Raw genomic sequence first — 14,714 nt, forward strand, 5'->3', positions numbered from 1 at the left:
GATTCCTTTCTACTGTGAATTCATTTTAGATCTTTATTCTCTTACATGAGTTTCAGAACATCCATCTATTAGAAACATCTACTACGTGTACTGACTGGCCAGAAATTAAGAACATCCCACTTAATTTTTGAGATGTCTGTAAATTTGTTACACCCACCAGAGAAGCATCTCCCAATTTTTCATGCTTTAGAAATTACTTATGCTTATTTATCAATAGTACATGTTTATAACTGACAGGAAGGTCATTTTGTGAACTTTATGATTACAAAATATCTTTTAACTTGTTTTGGTGAAAGATACAAATTTTTAAACAGGTTTTATTGAGATAAAGCAAAAGTCTGTGCTCTAGTAAGTAGTGAAAGTTTTTAAAATATTTTTATACGTCAGTTAGAAATCCATATAAATTGCAGTAGTTTTTAGTGCATTTTGTTTTACTGTTTGAATTGTTGTTTTAAAAAGCACATTTGAAAGTTACATGAATTATTTTTAGACCACTGTCTAAAGAAAACATGCAAACTGGCTTACCAGAGCAAAATACTTTTTCTGAAGTACATCATTGGTGCATGTATTTTAAAAAAGTAACTGAAATTGAAAGGGTAAAACCCTATTAGCTATGTAAAAAAATTGATAAAAGAATTTTGCTTTGTGTGACACACAGGAATGTAAATAGTTAGACAGTGCAAGAGGTAATGTGAAATTATGTTTATCATTAATTCTCACTAACACTTGGTGATTTATTGTTATTTGCAGTAGTTCAAAGAGCACTAAACCAATCAAATGAAAGTAGTTGTGAAAAGTTAAGAGGTCCTATGAATAATTATAGTTTACTGTTAGAATTTCCAGTCATTCTAGAGAGAAGAAAGGGGTGGTTATTTTGGAATTTATTTCATATTTTGCAACTTTCACTACAAATTATTTTCTACAGTTAGCAGAGAAAGTATTAGTTAAAAAACTCTTCATTTAGGCAATTCCAGAAGTTATGAACATGAAACTGTAAAATGACAAAATTATTTTTTATTTTCTAAGTGAAAATTAAAAATTCTGATTTTACAATATACTTGTAATGTTTACTAAAAGCTTACCAAACTTTGTGAAGATGCAATTTGTAGTTCTGGAGATATAGGAAGTAATTTTACAGTACAGGGTCAGTCCAATGGACATAAGATGATAAACACATGTAGAGGGAGTTGCTGGTGTTGTTGAAATGGTAGAAATGTCTGAAGCTGTCTTTATTTCTATAGTTATGATATAAATTCATGGTAAAGTTTTCATTAGTACACAAAAACAAACCTGAGAGTATAAATTTCTGATTTTGTATGGTATTTAAAAGTGAAGAGTGGGAAAACTTCTCCAGTGGTTGAATTACACAACCAAGTTTATGTGAGATAAGATTCCTCTACTTAACTGTGTTGCTGTCTTTGTCAGCAGAATCATTAGGTACTTAACAGATTTAGGGCTCAGGCCCAAACTTGTAGTAATTTCAGTATGATTTTGAGCTTGGTTTTCTCTTCTGATTTTTCAAGTGCATCAAATGAATTTGTGTGCCAGTGTCTGTCAAATGCCTCTGGACTTTGGGTTGCACTTGTCTTCAAATCAGATTAATGACTTTAATTTACTTGCATTTAATATTACTCTTCCATGTTGATAAAGGTAAATAAACAGTTATATCTTATCAAATAATAGATATTTTACCATGGGACAAAATAGAAGCTTAACTTTCAACACACAAATTGTGAAATAAATAAAGAAGTTTATACTTAAAATATTGCTGAGAATACCTTGATAACTTCAATGAACAGTTTGCAGGATAGAAAGCCAATCTTTTTTTACAACTGACTTTCTTGTGCTGAACATTGCACGCTACACAAAAATAGTTAACTTTTGATCAAAGTATGAGATGGCAAACAGTTGTTGTCGCTTATCTTTAATTCTTTGTAGTTTACATCTGAAAATATAGGAAAAAAGAAGACTGTATTTATAATGTAACTCATGAAAATATTTAATATGCATCATGTCATTGATAAGAGTCTGTAGAATTGGGGTATATAATATTTGGCTAAAGTAAAATGTTACAGATTATAACATGTTAATATGAATCTGTTGTGTGACCAACTTACTTTTCACTTGATACACAGTATAGTGACGAGTTGTCCAAACTCTGTGGAAAAAGAAATGGGATCTTAATAACAATTAACATGGGTTTTGTTGAAAGTCAGATCACAGTTTTCATCTTGTGATAAAATAAAGTATGCAAGAAAATAAACAAAATGGAATATAAAGTAGTAACAATAAACTTACCAAATTAAGTAACTTTTCTAATAAAACAAGAAAATGACAATTTGGGCAACAGTCCTTCAGGTTATCAGTGACAGTTGAACTTAATGACGGTTAAGTTTGAAAGACCAAAATAGCACATGGCTTGAAGGCTGGAGAACATGTTCCTTGAAGTTACAAGTGAGCTAAGGGGAATAACATAGAATAATAATAGAAGTATAAATATAATTAACTGTAGTAAATAAACTAATTTTAAGAAATTGAAGTGTAGAGCAAACATACCAGCAAAAATATAAAAGAATGAAGAAACACATGCAAGGGCCTAGTATGGCCAGGGGAGTTAAGGCATTTGACTCGTAATCTGAGGGTCGGGGTTTGAATCCCTGTCACACCAAACATGTTTACCCTTTCAACCATGGGGGCATTACAATGTAACGATCAATCCCACTATTCATTGGTAAAAGAGTAACCCAAGAGTTGGCGGTGGGGGTGATAACTAGCTGCCTTCCCTCTAGTCTTACACTGCTAAATTAGGAACGGCCAGTACAGATAGCCCTCATGTAGCTCTGCGTAAAATTCTGAAAACAAACACGTGCATTGGGGTAATATTGTTCAAAAGGAAAGAACAATAAAAAGGGGTTAGGAATGAATGTAACTAAAGTGAATGATTTAGAAATTAAAAGAGTGTGAACCTTGAACAAAAGGTTGAAGACACTAAATGTCAGTGTTAGAAACTATAGATAAAGTGTAAGGTAAAGAAATGGAAAGGATAAAAGTTAAAGGAGAGAGACTCTTCATTTAATCCAAAGGGATTATGGTGTCTAATCTAAAAATCAAACATTTTTTGAGGCATTCTCTTTGCATTACAGTGGATGGAGTGAATCTGAGTCCATATATATAGGAGCTGGACATGGCTTATGAATTGTTGTTAAAGTGTCTACCTTCGAGTTTTGTAGTGTCATTATTACTTATATATGAGAGAGAGTCACGTGAAAGACTCCATGTTTTTAGATTACTTTAACCTTACATAGTTTTCTCACTGGAAATAGTTGTTTTTAATGGGAGTTTGTTTCTTAGTTCAACATTCAATTCCAGTTTTTAATTTCTGCATTTGAAGTACACATTCTGGATATTTGGTATTTCCTAAAAAGTGGTAAAATGATGGATGGACATTTCAAGAAAAATTTCAAACCTTTTCATTTTATTTTATTTTCCAACATTATATAATTATGTGTTTTATAAACAACAAACCCCTCTCTTTTTTTTTTTCATATTTAGAATTCATTGTCAAGATTACATGACACTAAAACTGCTCTTTTGGAAGTGAACCTATTGGTGTGTCGGTTACTGACAGACTCGGAGTTGATACCACCACATACAAAGGAAGTTGTTACGGAGCTGTACCAGTTGTGGGATGAGACCTTTGAACTGTGAGTACTACTTTAAAGTTGACAGTAATGCTAGAAAACTTAGAAGGAGATTATAATACACTGAATACTTACACTAAAATGTGTTAGCCATGATCACAATATATCCAAATCAATTGTTCTTCATATATAAGATGAAATAAGTGGCAGGTGATTATATGTTTCACATGGTTTTCATTCTAGACATGAAAAACTTACTTATGGGACAAAAGATATCGAAAACAATTAGAGCAATAAATGTAACTGGTTTTTGATAGTTAAATCCTAAGTGAAATTAATTTCTGTACCAAGAAAAAACTGTTTAAAGAGGAATGCCACATTTGATCTATCAAAGCTTCTGGTCAATGAGAAAACTTTGCAATTTTGTTTTCTTAACCCCATTCATTACAGTGACATCTATTTTACTTCTTACACCTTATGCTATTTATCATTCAGTTTTAACAGAACACGTAACAAATTAGAATTACGCTTGTATTGTTCTTGTAATTTTAAACCGTAGTTATGATCCCAAAATAAAAACAAAACTAAACACACAAACCTCTCACCAGGACTGGCACTGAGCTAACAAAAATGCAAGGTATGAAGCAGAAATGGAAAGTTAACAACAAAAGCCAAAGACAACATATTGAAGAACAGTTTTCCCATCCCAGTATCACTGAAATGCAGCAGGAAGCTATCAAAACCCAGGTTTGTTGTTGTATTTCATATACACTCAACTAAAAGGTTCAGTAAAGCTGTCCTGTGCTTCTGGTATAATAGTAGTCAAAGTTTATATTGGAGAAGCTCTTGTACTTTCTACAGTTAATATTACAAAATTATGAGATGGGTAGAACTTGTTTGAACAATATTTTCACTATTTTTATTGTTATTTAGAGATGCCCAATAGAATTCATGTGAGACCTTACCTGTTATGAACCACATCACAGTCTATGAAATAACGTTTTACTTAATTTTAGGTGTTGAGCATGTTTGAATTATAACAATGTGAAACTTTTATTTTTCCAATCATGATATATGTGACTTGGTGGATTTTTATTTTAAATGTGTCAAGTAAGTGTTATAAAAAATAATTCAAATTTCTCTATACATGAACGATAACTCCATCCAATTAACATCTGTAAATTGACTGTTGAATGGGAAATGAAATCATAATAAACTTCATCTGTAATTAGATAAGGACACTAAGAGGTTGTTTTTTTGCCTAAATAATCCAAAACTTTATTTTTTCCCAGCTGTATAGGTTTTTAATCCTTATTTATTATAGATTCGATTGTTTTAAGACTTGAGAAAAATTTTGTATTCAAAACATATACATGATTCTGACAAACACTGGACTGTTAAAGTCGTATATGGTCCTTGAAGACAAAAACAGTGTAAATATTACCTTGTAGTTGTTGTGGAGTGAACCACTTTGTTTTAGTAGCAAAATATAAAACAAACCATTTGAACTGTATTTTAATGTGATAACAGGATTTGCCTACCAAGCAGTTTATTAAAAAGTATGGGATGCTGGAAGATGATTCAGTAGAGCTACAGGAATTCTTACCAGAAGTGAATCAGACTTTTTCTGATGATCAGAGTAAGACGGACCTCGGTGCACGTCAAGTTGGAAGCTGCCGTAAGATTGAAGTACAAGGAAAAGGTGTTTGGTAAGCATGTTTACTTTCAGATGTTCATTGTGTCTGAAGTTTACTGTTATTAGAAGCAATGTGCTATTTTTGATTTAATATTGCACTAAGCCTAAATAGTAAAGTAGTAAATTAAAGTATTAACCCTTTCACGGCAGGTCAAAGACCATGTCATCACGTTTCTTGACTTGCATTTCATTGAACTACTGTTTTATAAATTTAAGTCAGTAAGTTCAGAATTAAATTGTAGATTATAAATCAAACTTTAATATGTATTAATTACGAGTTAATTTCTTAATTTAATTTAAAAGAACACCTGAATAGAGATCCTAGTGAGTCATGTGGTATGTTGAAGGAAACACTGTTTACAGTAAGATATTTGTGATGTCAAAATGCTATGTTTGTAGATTTGTACAAATTAGGAACTCAAATTACCAATCTTGACAAACTAGAATATAAAATAAGAACCTCATATCTTTTTATTTTGCTGAGATATGGTTTATGTACTGAAGCAAACAGTTGCCCCATTCACCTCTTTCTATTTTTGAAAATGGTCTCTAGTAAACTCTTATTACAGTATGACACATGAATAACCAGTCAACAGCTTAGAATATCCCCAGGGTGGTTTTCTCAGCCATTTTAATCTGTGAAAAGGTTACATTTATCTGTTCCAAAATTTTAAGGTAGGTTGTTCTTTAGTCTTAGTTTCTAAACTTAATAAATTGTAGTGTAATTCTATGGTATCAGCATAGTTATTTATGGTTCTTTGGTTATTAAACTGTACATATAAAACCTAAAATTAATATTGTTTGATATCCTACATGTGCAAAACTTTAAAAGGCTCAGCAACCTATGTCCAGCAGCAACTAATTGCAAGAGTTGTAGCGAGAAGATAATTTTTTGTTTACTTATTAATTTATTGGTCTGTATTTTAGGGAAAATAAGTTTAATAATTTATTCCTACATAGATTATTACTATATAGAATTAAATGCCAGCTTGCCTAGGGCTTTCCAGTTCATTGCAGTACAGTTTTAGGATTTTTCATGGCTGAATAAATCAAAATGATATTTTTGTTTGAATTTTTTCAAGCAAATCTATGACATTAACTGAAAAGAGTTCTTTTTTCTGGATGAGTTGGCCTTGAATGACCTATATTACAAAATACTAGTTAACTAAAACTCAACCAAGACTGGGAATACTGAAGGTCAGTTTTATGTTATTGAATATGTAACACTGCACGTGTACAGTGTCAACACAAGTTATGTAATGTTAGTTAGGTATGACTGGAAGGTAAGTATAATAAATAAATATAGTGTTATGAGACTTACGTTCTTAGAATAAACATTTATATTTACATGTCATATATGTAGTCATTCTAGCACAAAAAAAAACAATTTATATTTATTTCCTTTTTTATGATGGTTTCAAGGTTGGTAAAGTGGTTAGGATATAGAAAATGACATGAAATATGAAGTCTTACTGAAAACAAATGTTTGAAATGTATTTAGAGGTTTTAGTGATTACCGAGTACTATTTGAGATGTTTGGAATGAAGATTAGTTTATTTTTTAATCTTAACATGAAATCACCTTGCATTCAGATCAGTAACGAATCAGTCTCAATATGTTTACAAACAAATCTTTAGTAAAAAATATTTCATTAAAAAAATCTAATTTTAAGCATACAAAAATTGTAACCTTTACTGAAAGTCTACCAAAGTTTGTGACAATGCATATGTTGTATTAAAAGTTACAATGCAAATACTTAACTGTAGACAAATTTGTGTATACTAAAACATGCCCAATGCAAAAAGGTCAGAGTGTTTGTATTAATGTGGTAATTGTTGTTACACTAACTAGTTTGTTTAGCATAAGTCTACTGTAGGAAGTTGTTTACATTTAATGTTAGAGTTTTACTGTGGTAGTTTTATATTAACCCTATGTATACAGACATGATCCTTTTTACTGACTTCATGTCGTAAGCTTTTACATTCAACATTTAATAAACAACTTTATAAATGTATGTTACTGAACTTTATCAAAGTTTAGTTTAGAACACAAACTTTATCAAGTTTTTAGTTTATAATTCAAACTTTCACAAGTTTTAGTTTTAAATATATAAATATATTCTTAATTTACCATTTATCACATCAAACATCTCCAATCCAAATTACCCATTTTAGATTTTCTTTATACACAAACTTATAAATATTTTCAAACTGAAATATAAATTTCTGCTCTGACCTCCTTGCTTCATTGAGATATGTAGAATAAAGTGAAACCATCATGAGTTATTTATATCCCATAGAAAGTAAACTTTAGTCTACTGAACTTCTCTAAGGTTAAGGGTCATTCAAATGAAATGGTTTGAACAATTTCGCTTCAGTTTCATTGTTTTCTATTCATGGAACAGTGCTCAACCAGCCTTTGGAACTTGTAGTATACAGTGACTTTAGGGCATTCCATTTTTTATGAATGATAATATTTAGGGTTCTAGGTTGCATATTTGAATTTTGAAAAAGCAATGGTTAGCAAACACTTTTGATACTAGAAAAATAGTATACGTCAAGGCTCCGATTTTTTTTTTGAGTTAAAATATTGAAGAACATTAAATTTCTTGTTGTTTATTTAATTAAGATATATTGAATATTTTTAGTTTAAAAAACAAACAAAAATAAGAAAGTTACTACATTGGATAAAATAAATTACTCAATACAAATTGTGGTTGTATTATCACAATGTATCTTTTGTTATGAATGGCTTTAACCACGCTCTGAAAGAGTCTAAACACTCAGTGTTGTGAACACATTTGGAGGAATAACAACCAGTGTTGTACAAGGAACTCACCCCACATGATTTAAATATGGGGATAATTGAAGATTTTTTTGTTTTAATTTTATATATTATCATCCCCTTAAGTTTTGAAAGAAATTTGTATTGTCATTGGTGTTTTAATAAAAACTAGCTTAAGAAGATAAGTTTTTAATGTATGACTATGTTGGTAGTAATTGAAGTGACTAAGAGAGTATTACAGTTTTTACTTATCACCCATTGTAATAATTATAGAGAAACTTGCATCATATTCTTTGGTAACATTGGCTTTGTATGAAACAATCTGTGAAGTCATTTCTTATGTAAAGTGTAGTGTTTTTATACGTGTATTGAAAGTTTTAATAAGAGGTGGGTCCCAACTTTATTAACTTTTATTTCTATGTTGATAAAGATGAATAATGAACCAGTTTGATATCATCCATGTTAGATCTCTTCAATTAACAGGTAAATAAAAAAAGATTTCTTTCTTTATTTTAGGGTCAATGAGGTGAAACCCCCTGCTCTTACTTTTAGATCTGTGGCGACCTCTCCAGATCCAAGCAACAGAAAGTTGGAATTACCTTGCAAACCAAACCAGAAAGTTCAGCTGTGGCAGCGAATCGTACGCTTTGCAGTACCCATCCAAGTAACACTTGTCCTACTCTCCTGTCTGGGGAGCTTGTTGGAGCCTCACTGTTGTGATATCATGAACAACTTCAGCTCCTCCTTGACTCCTCAGCTGAGGTACATCAATGGGCCTCCTCCAGTGTGATGAGATAAACCTACTGACCAAGGTTTAAATTCATAATTACATGTAGCTGTATGATTGCCACAGGAATGAGTGGTCCTCTTTAGCTTTCAGTACTACACTGGCACTTAGGCTAATTATCCAATTCTCTTCCAGATCAGGATGATTAAGGCAGATATTTGATCCTCAGAATCTTTACATGACCCTGACATAATTGTAAACGGTACATCAATGTTGTAGAAGGTCATGTTGTTGATATAAATCTATAAAAGTTTCTTGAAGATAAAGATAACAGTAAATATATGTGTTACTGTTGAGGTGTTCAGTGTTTGGTACTTTCAGGCTGGATAAATTTCCATCATTATGCTTGTAACCATTAAAAAAAATGGGGTTAGTGCTTGTTAACAGAAGCATATGAAATTATTTCGAGTCCAGTTTATAGATCAATACATGAAGGTGATTACTTTCTCTCTGAAGTCTGGAAATTATAGATATATCTACATTGAGAAAGTTACAAGCAAAAAATTTAGAATTGTGATCTCTTGTTAAGGCTGTTTAAAATTAGAACTAACACTGTTACAAAGTTAATAATGCAGAAACCGTATTTTTTGTCGGCTAGTTTATAATCACAAAATATTAGTTATGAGGTATGATATCAAATCCAGACTAAGTGTTTGTATTACAAGCCATAAATTAACTCATGATGTTATCATGGGAACTGTTCAAATTGGAGCAAAACGTGACTTCTAAATTCTTAATTATCACTATTACCAACTGACTTTACTGTAGTCACAGTAGGTAAAATAATATGTTATTGTATGAAGTAAGTGTTTAATCTACGTACTTTATTTTTTGACAGTTTTAGACGGTGGCAACCGTGAGACAGGTGAATTAGCCTTTCTTCTATAGCTGTCTTCATAATAATGCATCAAAGTTAAGTTTTTCAGTGCATGGTAAAGACAAACTACTTATCAGTTCTGTAAAGTACTTATGTGCAGGGGCAATGTTACAGGGTAAAAAGGATACAATCACACAAGTACCCTACCACAAAAAATTAAAGAAAATGTTAAGCGTCTCTAGAAACCTCAGAATGCAACTTTTTGTGATGCCCCAAGTTAACTAATGCAGCCCCTGTTGAATGAAATATTTCCAGTTCTTCAGATTTCTGTAAAGTTTTCTGACTCAACACAGTGTTGATTAAAAGAACATCACATGTACTATGAATTCTTTGTTTTTTTGTTGTTGAATTTTGAGTGATTCCTTGTGTTTGACAGGGTTCTAGTTATTTACATATTTTTAATTCTGGTCTTAGAACCTGCATCAGAGTTTTCCTCCATCATTAAACAATGCTGTTGTTAGATAGTATTACAGCTGTTTGAGTGTTCTTATTTTGTGTCTGTGTGCGAGTAAAATTACAATACAAAAGATCCCACATAGTTGAGGAATGTTGTGGTCCTCGAAAAAAAAAAAAAAATCTAGTTAAAGATTTATAAGTTGATCTACCCCAAAAGGTGATCCTAGTGGTCCATAATGTTTATAAGAAAGTAGATCTGTACCAGAAAGTGTTCCTAGTGGTCCTTGATGTCTGCAACAGATTAACTTGATCTGCACCAGAAGGTGATCCTAGTGGTCTTTAATGTTTACAACAGACTAAGTTGATCTGCACCAAAAGGTGATCATAGTGGTCCTTAATGTCTGCAACAGAATAAGTTGATCTGCACCACAAGGTGATGCTAGTGGTCCTTAATGTCTGTAACAGACTAAGTTGATCTGCACCAAAAGGTTATTGTAGTGGTCCTTAATGTCTGCAATAGATTAACTTGATCTGCACCACAAGGTGATGCTAGTGATTCTTAATGTCTGCAACAGACTAAGTTGATCTGCACCAAAAGATTATTGTAGTGGTCTTAAATGTTTACAACAGATTAAGTTGATCTGCACCAGAAGGTGATCATAGTGGTCCTTAATGTCTGCAACAGCTTAAGTTGACCTGCACCAGAAGGTGATTGTAGTAGTACTTCTGAGCACTTACAAAAGACATGACATTCCTACTGAATGTCTGCTCCCACTGTTACATACTTATTATGTGAAAGAACTGTGTACTGAACATGAAGTCGTTAGTGCTGGTTACATCTGGATACATCTGGATTTAGATGTGCAAGCCCTTTGGTATTTCAACAAAGCTGGTGGTGTTAGATGCATATGATATGTGAATATTAAATGTTTAGAAAGATGTGTGTTAATAACATAAACCTATAAAAAAATTCATGTTTACACTATTTTGTATGTGTGTGGAATATGTCTTGGCATGTTAGGCGTATAAGCATTTTTTTTATTAATGTCTAGCTAACGATAATTTTGGGATTTCTTTTTGTTTTACAATGAATAAATAGTACTCATTTTTCTTGTGAGGTTTGTGTAATTATTGTAACCTTAGAGCATGGACACACCACATAAATATTTTGAAGGGGGATAAAACATGCATGTGGGGGGTCAGTTTTTACAGTGCAAGTCAACAGCCTAAAATTATGTGTTATATGTGCTTAAACACAAATTTACAGTTTTAATAAAAATTATTAAAATTATTTAACTACAAAATTTGTCATAATACATGCTTTGGGGGGGGGGCACAAACCCCTCCTCTTTTCCCTTCCTGCGGGCAACCATGCATTAGAATGAATAAGTAGTGAAGTTGTTGTTGGTGTTAATCATAATGTATCCAAGATCCTTGTCATATGTCCTATTTATTGTTAAGTATCTTAATTTGAAACCACTAATCAAGTCCATGTCTTGGCAGACTGTAAGTCTAAAACTATTTTTTGCAGACATAAAAAATTTGTTATACTTAACTGATAAATGAAAATAAATCATGGAATACACCAAAAATAATTCAATGTTATAACTTTTTATTTAGATATGGCTGTTGTCTCTTTATTTCTTCCAGTTTATAATACTTTAGTCCTTCTAGTAAATAAGTAAAGTGTATGGTAAGAAGACAATTTATTAGATTACAGTAATCAACTTAGGCAACTTTAAGAACTGCTGACCTGGATATAGCTTTAAAATCAAATATTTTCATGTTCTAACACTTCAGATTTGTAATCACTTTCTCTATTAAGAATTGAGTGTCCATTATTTATTTATACCTTTATTATTGTAAAAATTTGTTTAAAATGATATTGGTGTTAATCCAAAATGGGAAAAAAAAAATCTGAATATGAAATTCAACATTCTTACATTTATTTAGTAATTATTTTTAAGTCTTAATTTTACACAGCGAGTTCAGCCAACTCATCCAAATTTACTTCAGTGTTTGACTTTAAACAATGTATCGCCTCTTCTTTAAGTGGAGTTCATAAGAGGTATGAAATCTTGCTTAAAGATAAGACAAAATTTGACCCACCCCCGAATACAGAACTGAGTTAGGGTAATAATAAAGTATTATTTTTATTGATAATACCACATTTTAACGTCAAGTTATTTGAACCACAAAGAAAATAAAAATCTTCTAATTAGTGAAATTTGTACAGAACAGCACAGAAGCAAGTAACTGTCTTGGTGCTTAAGAAATATGAATAAATGTGCTTGCAAAAGTAAGAAATGGAAGTAGTCTTGTATTTTAAGATCTTTTTGGCACCAAATAGGTGTGAATAACTTAAGTAGTTACAGTAAGGTTGTAGTGATTTAACATGAATATTTGTCAAAGTAGATAGTATCCTATATGGTCACCCAACTTTTTTATTATAAATATTACTGATTGACAAATAGTTTGTATACCTTTTTTGTAGCCTGGTATGGCCTAGCAGTTTGGGCACTGGACTTTCAATCTGAGGATCGTGGGTTCATATCCCTGTCACCCCCTTGAGCCGTGGCAGCATTATAATGTGACGATTAATAATATAGTAGCCAAAGACATGGGTGGTGTCGACCCCTAAATTAGAAACAGATTAGAACGTGATAGAAAAGCAACGAGACCCATAATAGATACTTGGTTCCTGCTACACGTATAGCCTTACTTGTGACTACTAAAACAATGGTGGCTAGAACATAGGCTATAAATTAATTAGTGTTTAGAACTTAGCGTTAAGTGGCTGTATAGGTTAGTATAAGAACTATGTCAAAACTTTACACTAAAGTTTCAGAATCTATGATTAACACATTGAGCAGAATACGTTAATTATTGTACACTTCTGAATTTGGGATAAAATTCCGAAAAATCTATGAAATTGTCATAAGCTGTTTAGGTTCTGTGAAGAACAAAAACAATTTAATATACCATTTTGTGGAATGAGTCATCTGGCTTAGTTTCAAAATCAGCTAGATGTGTTTTTATTAATATTTGATGAATCTTTAGTTAGGCCTAAATGTTTGTGTAGGTCGGAACTACGAGCTTATATGGGTTGCGACACTGAACTGAAAGATAAAAGTGGTATGAGGGAAATGGAGTAAGTTTATACAACCTTATATAATTACCATTGTATACGGATTGTGACAGTTAGAAAATAATTTTAGGCAAATTAAATGCTCAACCGATTGTTCTAGTTTTATTTTGAACACAAAAAAGGGTAAAAAGAAAATCTCTCACAAAATTGGTAGATGATAAATAGTTGTACTATTTAACGTTTCGGGTTGAGACGCCTTTGGCCCGGCATGGCCAAGCGTGTTAAGGCGTGCGACTTGTAATCTGAGGGTCGGGGGTTTGAATCCCTGTCACACCAAACATGCTCGCTCTCCCAGCCGTGGGGGCGTTATAATGTGACGGTCAATCCCACTATTCGTTGGTAAAAGAGTAGCCCAAGAGTTGGCGGTGGGTGGTGATTACTAGCTGCCTTCCCTCTAGTCTTACACTGCTAAATTAGGGACGGCTAGCACAGATAGCCCTCGAGTAGCTTTGTGCGAAAATTCAAAACAAAATTTGAGACGCCTTTCCTCCGATTGATCAAAGGTTTCGTACCACAAAAAAGTATATAATTTGTGGTACCAAACCTTTTTACCCTTTCAGAGTTGTCCATTGGTGTCTCAGTGACAAAAGTAAGGGTTTATAGAACTCCCTTCGATACTTTCTATGGACAGATAACCAGTTTACTTCTTTTGTGTGTGTGGTATAATTTCTCCCCTTTTTTGTATCTCGATTTAATTGTACCACAGCTGTGTTATTGTGTTGATAGTCTAACAAAATTAGTACAGATATAATTAAAATGTCCAAAATTAGGGCCGTATAATTAATTACGGGTATTATCTAAATCAAATGGATCATTCTAAAAATAAATTAGTTCCTAGTAGTTGCCGTCATATGGCGAAATTTTATGCCGAAAAGTGAAATATTTGCATGTTTACGTACACGAGAATTTTTATCAAATTTGTGAATCTAAGTGCGACAAGTGAAACCTCTTTAAAAAGCAAATTGTTAAATTAATTATTTTAAAAAGATGTGTAACCAATGGTTATAAATATTAAGGAATACGCTACCGAAGTTTAAAATATTGCTTATAGTTTCAGTTCCTAAAAGGCAAATTAATATTTGGGGTATTCCTTTGAAAAAACATCAGTGTTAGAACATTTTTGTATTATTCGTTCAATGAAATAAAACGAGATTATATTGAAAAAACGATGTCTTTTTATTGTTCACATATAGAGAGAAAAATTTTATATCGCAGAAAACTGGTTATGAAACTTAATCAAGCAACATGTGGTGCACCTATTAGATCTTTAAATGACCTTGGGGACGTACAATGAGAAATATCCGAGTTGAATCAGTAAAAATCTATACCGAAAGTTTGGTTTGTTTTTGAATTTCGCACAAAGCTACTCGAGAGCTATCTGTGCT

At 32.0% G+C, this 14,714-nt stretch overlaps 1 protein-coding gene across 6 annotated transcripts in view; it reads left to right on the forward strand.

Annotated features, from left to right (window-relative positions):
• Positions 1-14,495, forward strand: part of LOC143231114 (uncharacterized) — a 78,416-nt gene extending 63,921 nt beyond the window's left edge. For all 6 annotated transcript variants that reach the window (XM_076465719.1, XM_076465720.1, XM_076465721.1 and 3 more), the window contains 4 exons: positions 3,553-3,704; positions 4,250-4,388; positions 5,172-5,350; positions 8,638-14,495. In XM_076465719.1, coding sequence (XP_076321834.1) covers positions 3,553-3,704; positions 4,250-4,388; positions 5,172-5,350; positions 8,638-8,911 — 744 coding nt within the window. In that variant the 3' untranslated portion in view covers positions 8,912-14,495. The remainder of the gene's footprint in view (positions 1-3,552; positions 3,705-4,249; positions 4,389-5,171; positions 5,351-8,637) is intronic.
• The last annotated feature ends 219 nt before the right edge of the window (positions 14,496-14,714 follow it).

The sequence above is a fragment of the Tachypleus tridentatus genome, chromosome 10, assembly GCF_004210375.1.
Source record: "Tachypleus tridentatus isolate NWPU-2018 chromosome 10, ASM421037v1, whole genome shotgun sequence".
NCBI classification, from domain to species: Eukaryota; Metazoa; Arthropoda; class Merostomata; order Xiphosura; family Limulidae; genus Tachypleus; species Tachypleus tridentatus.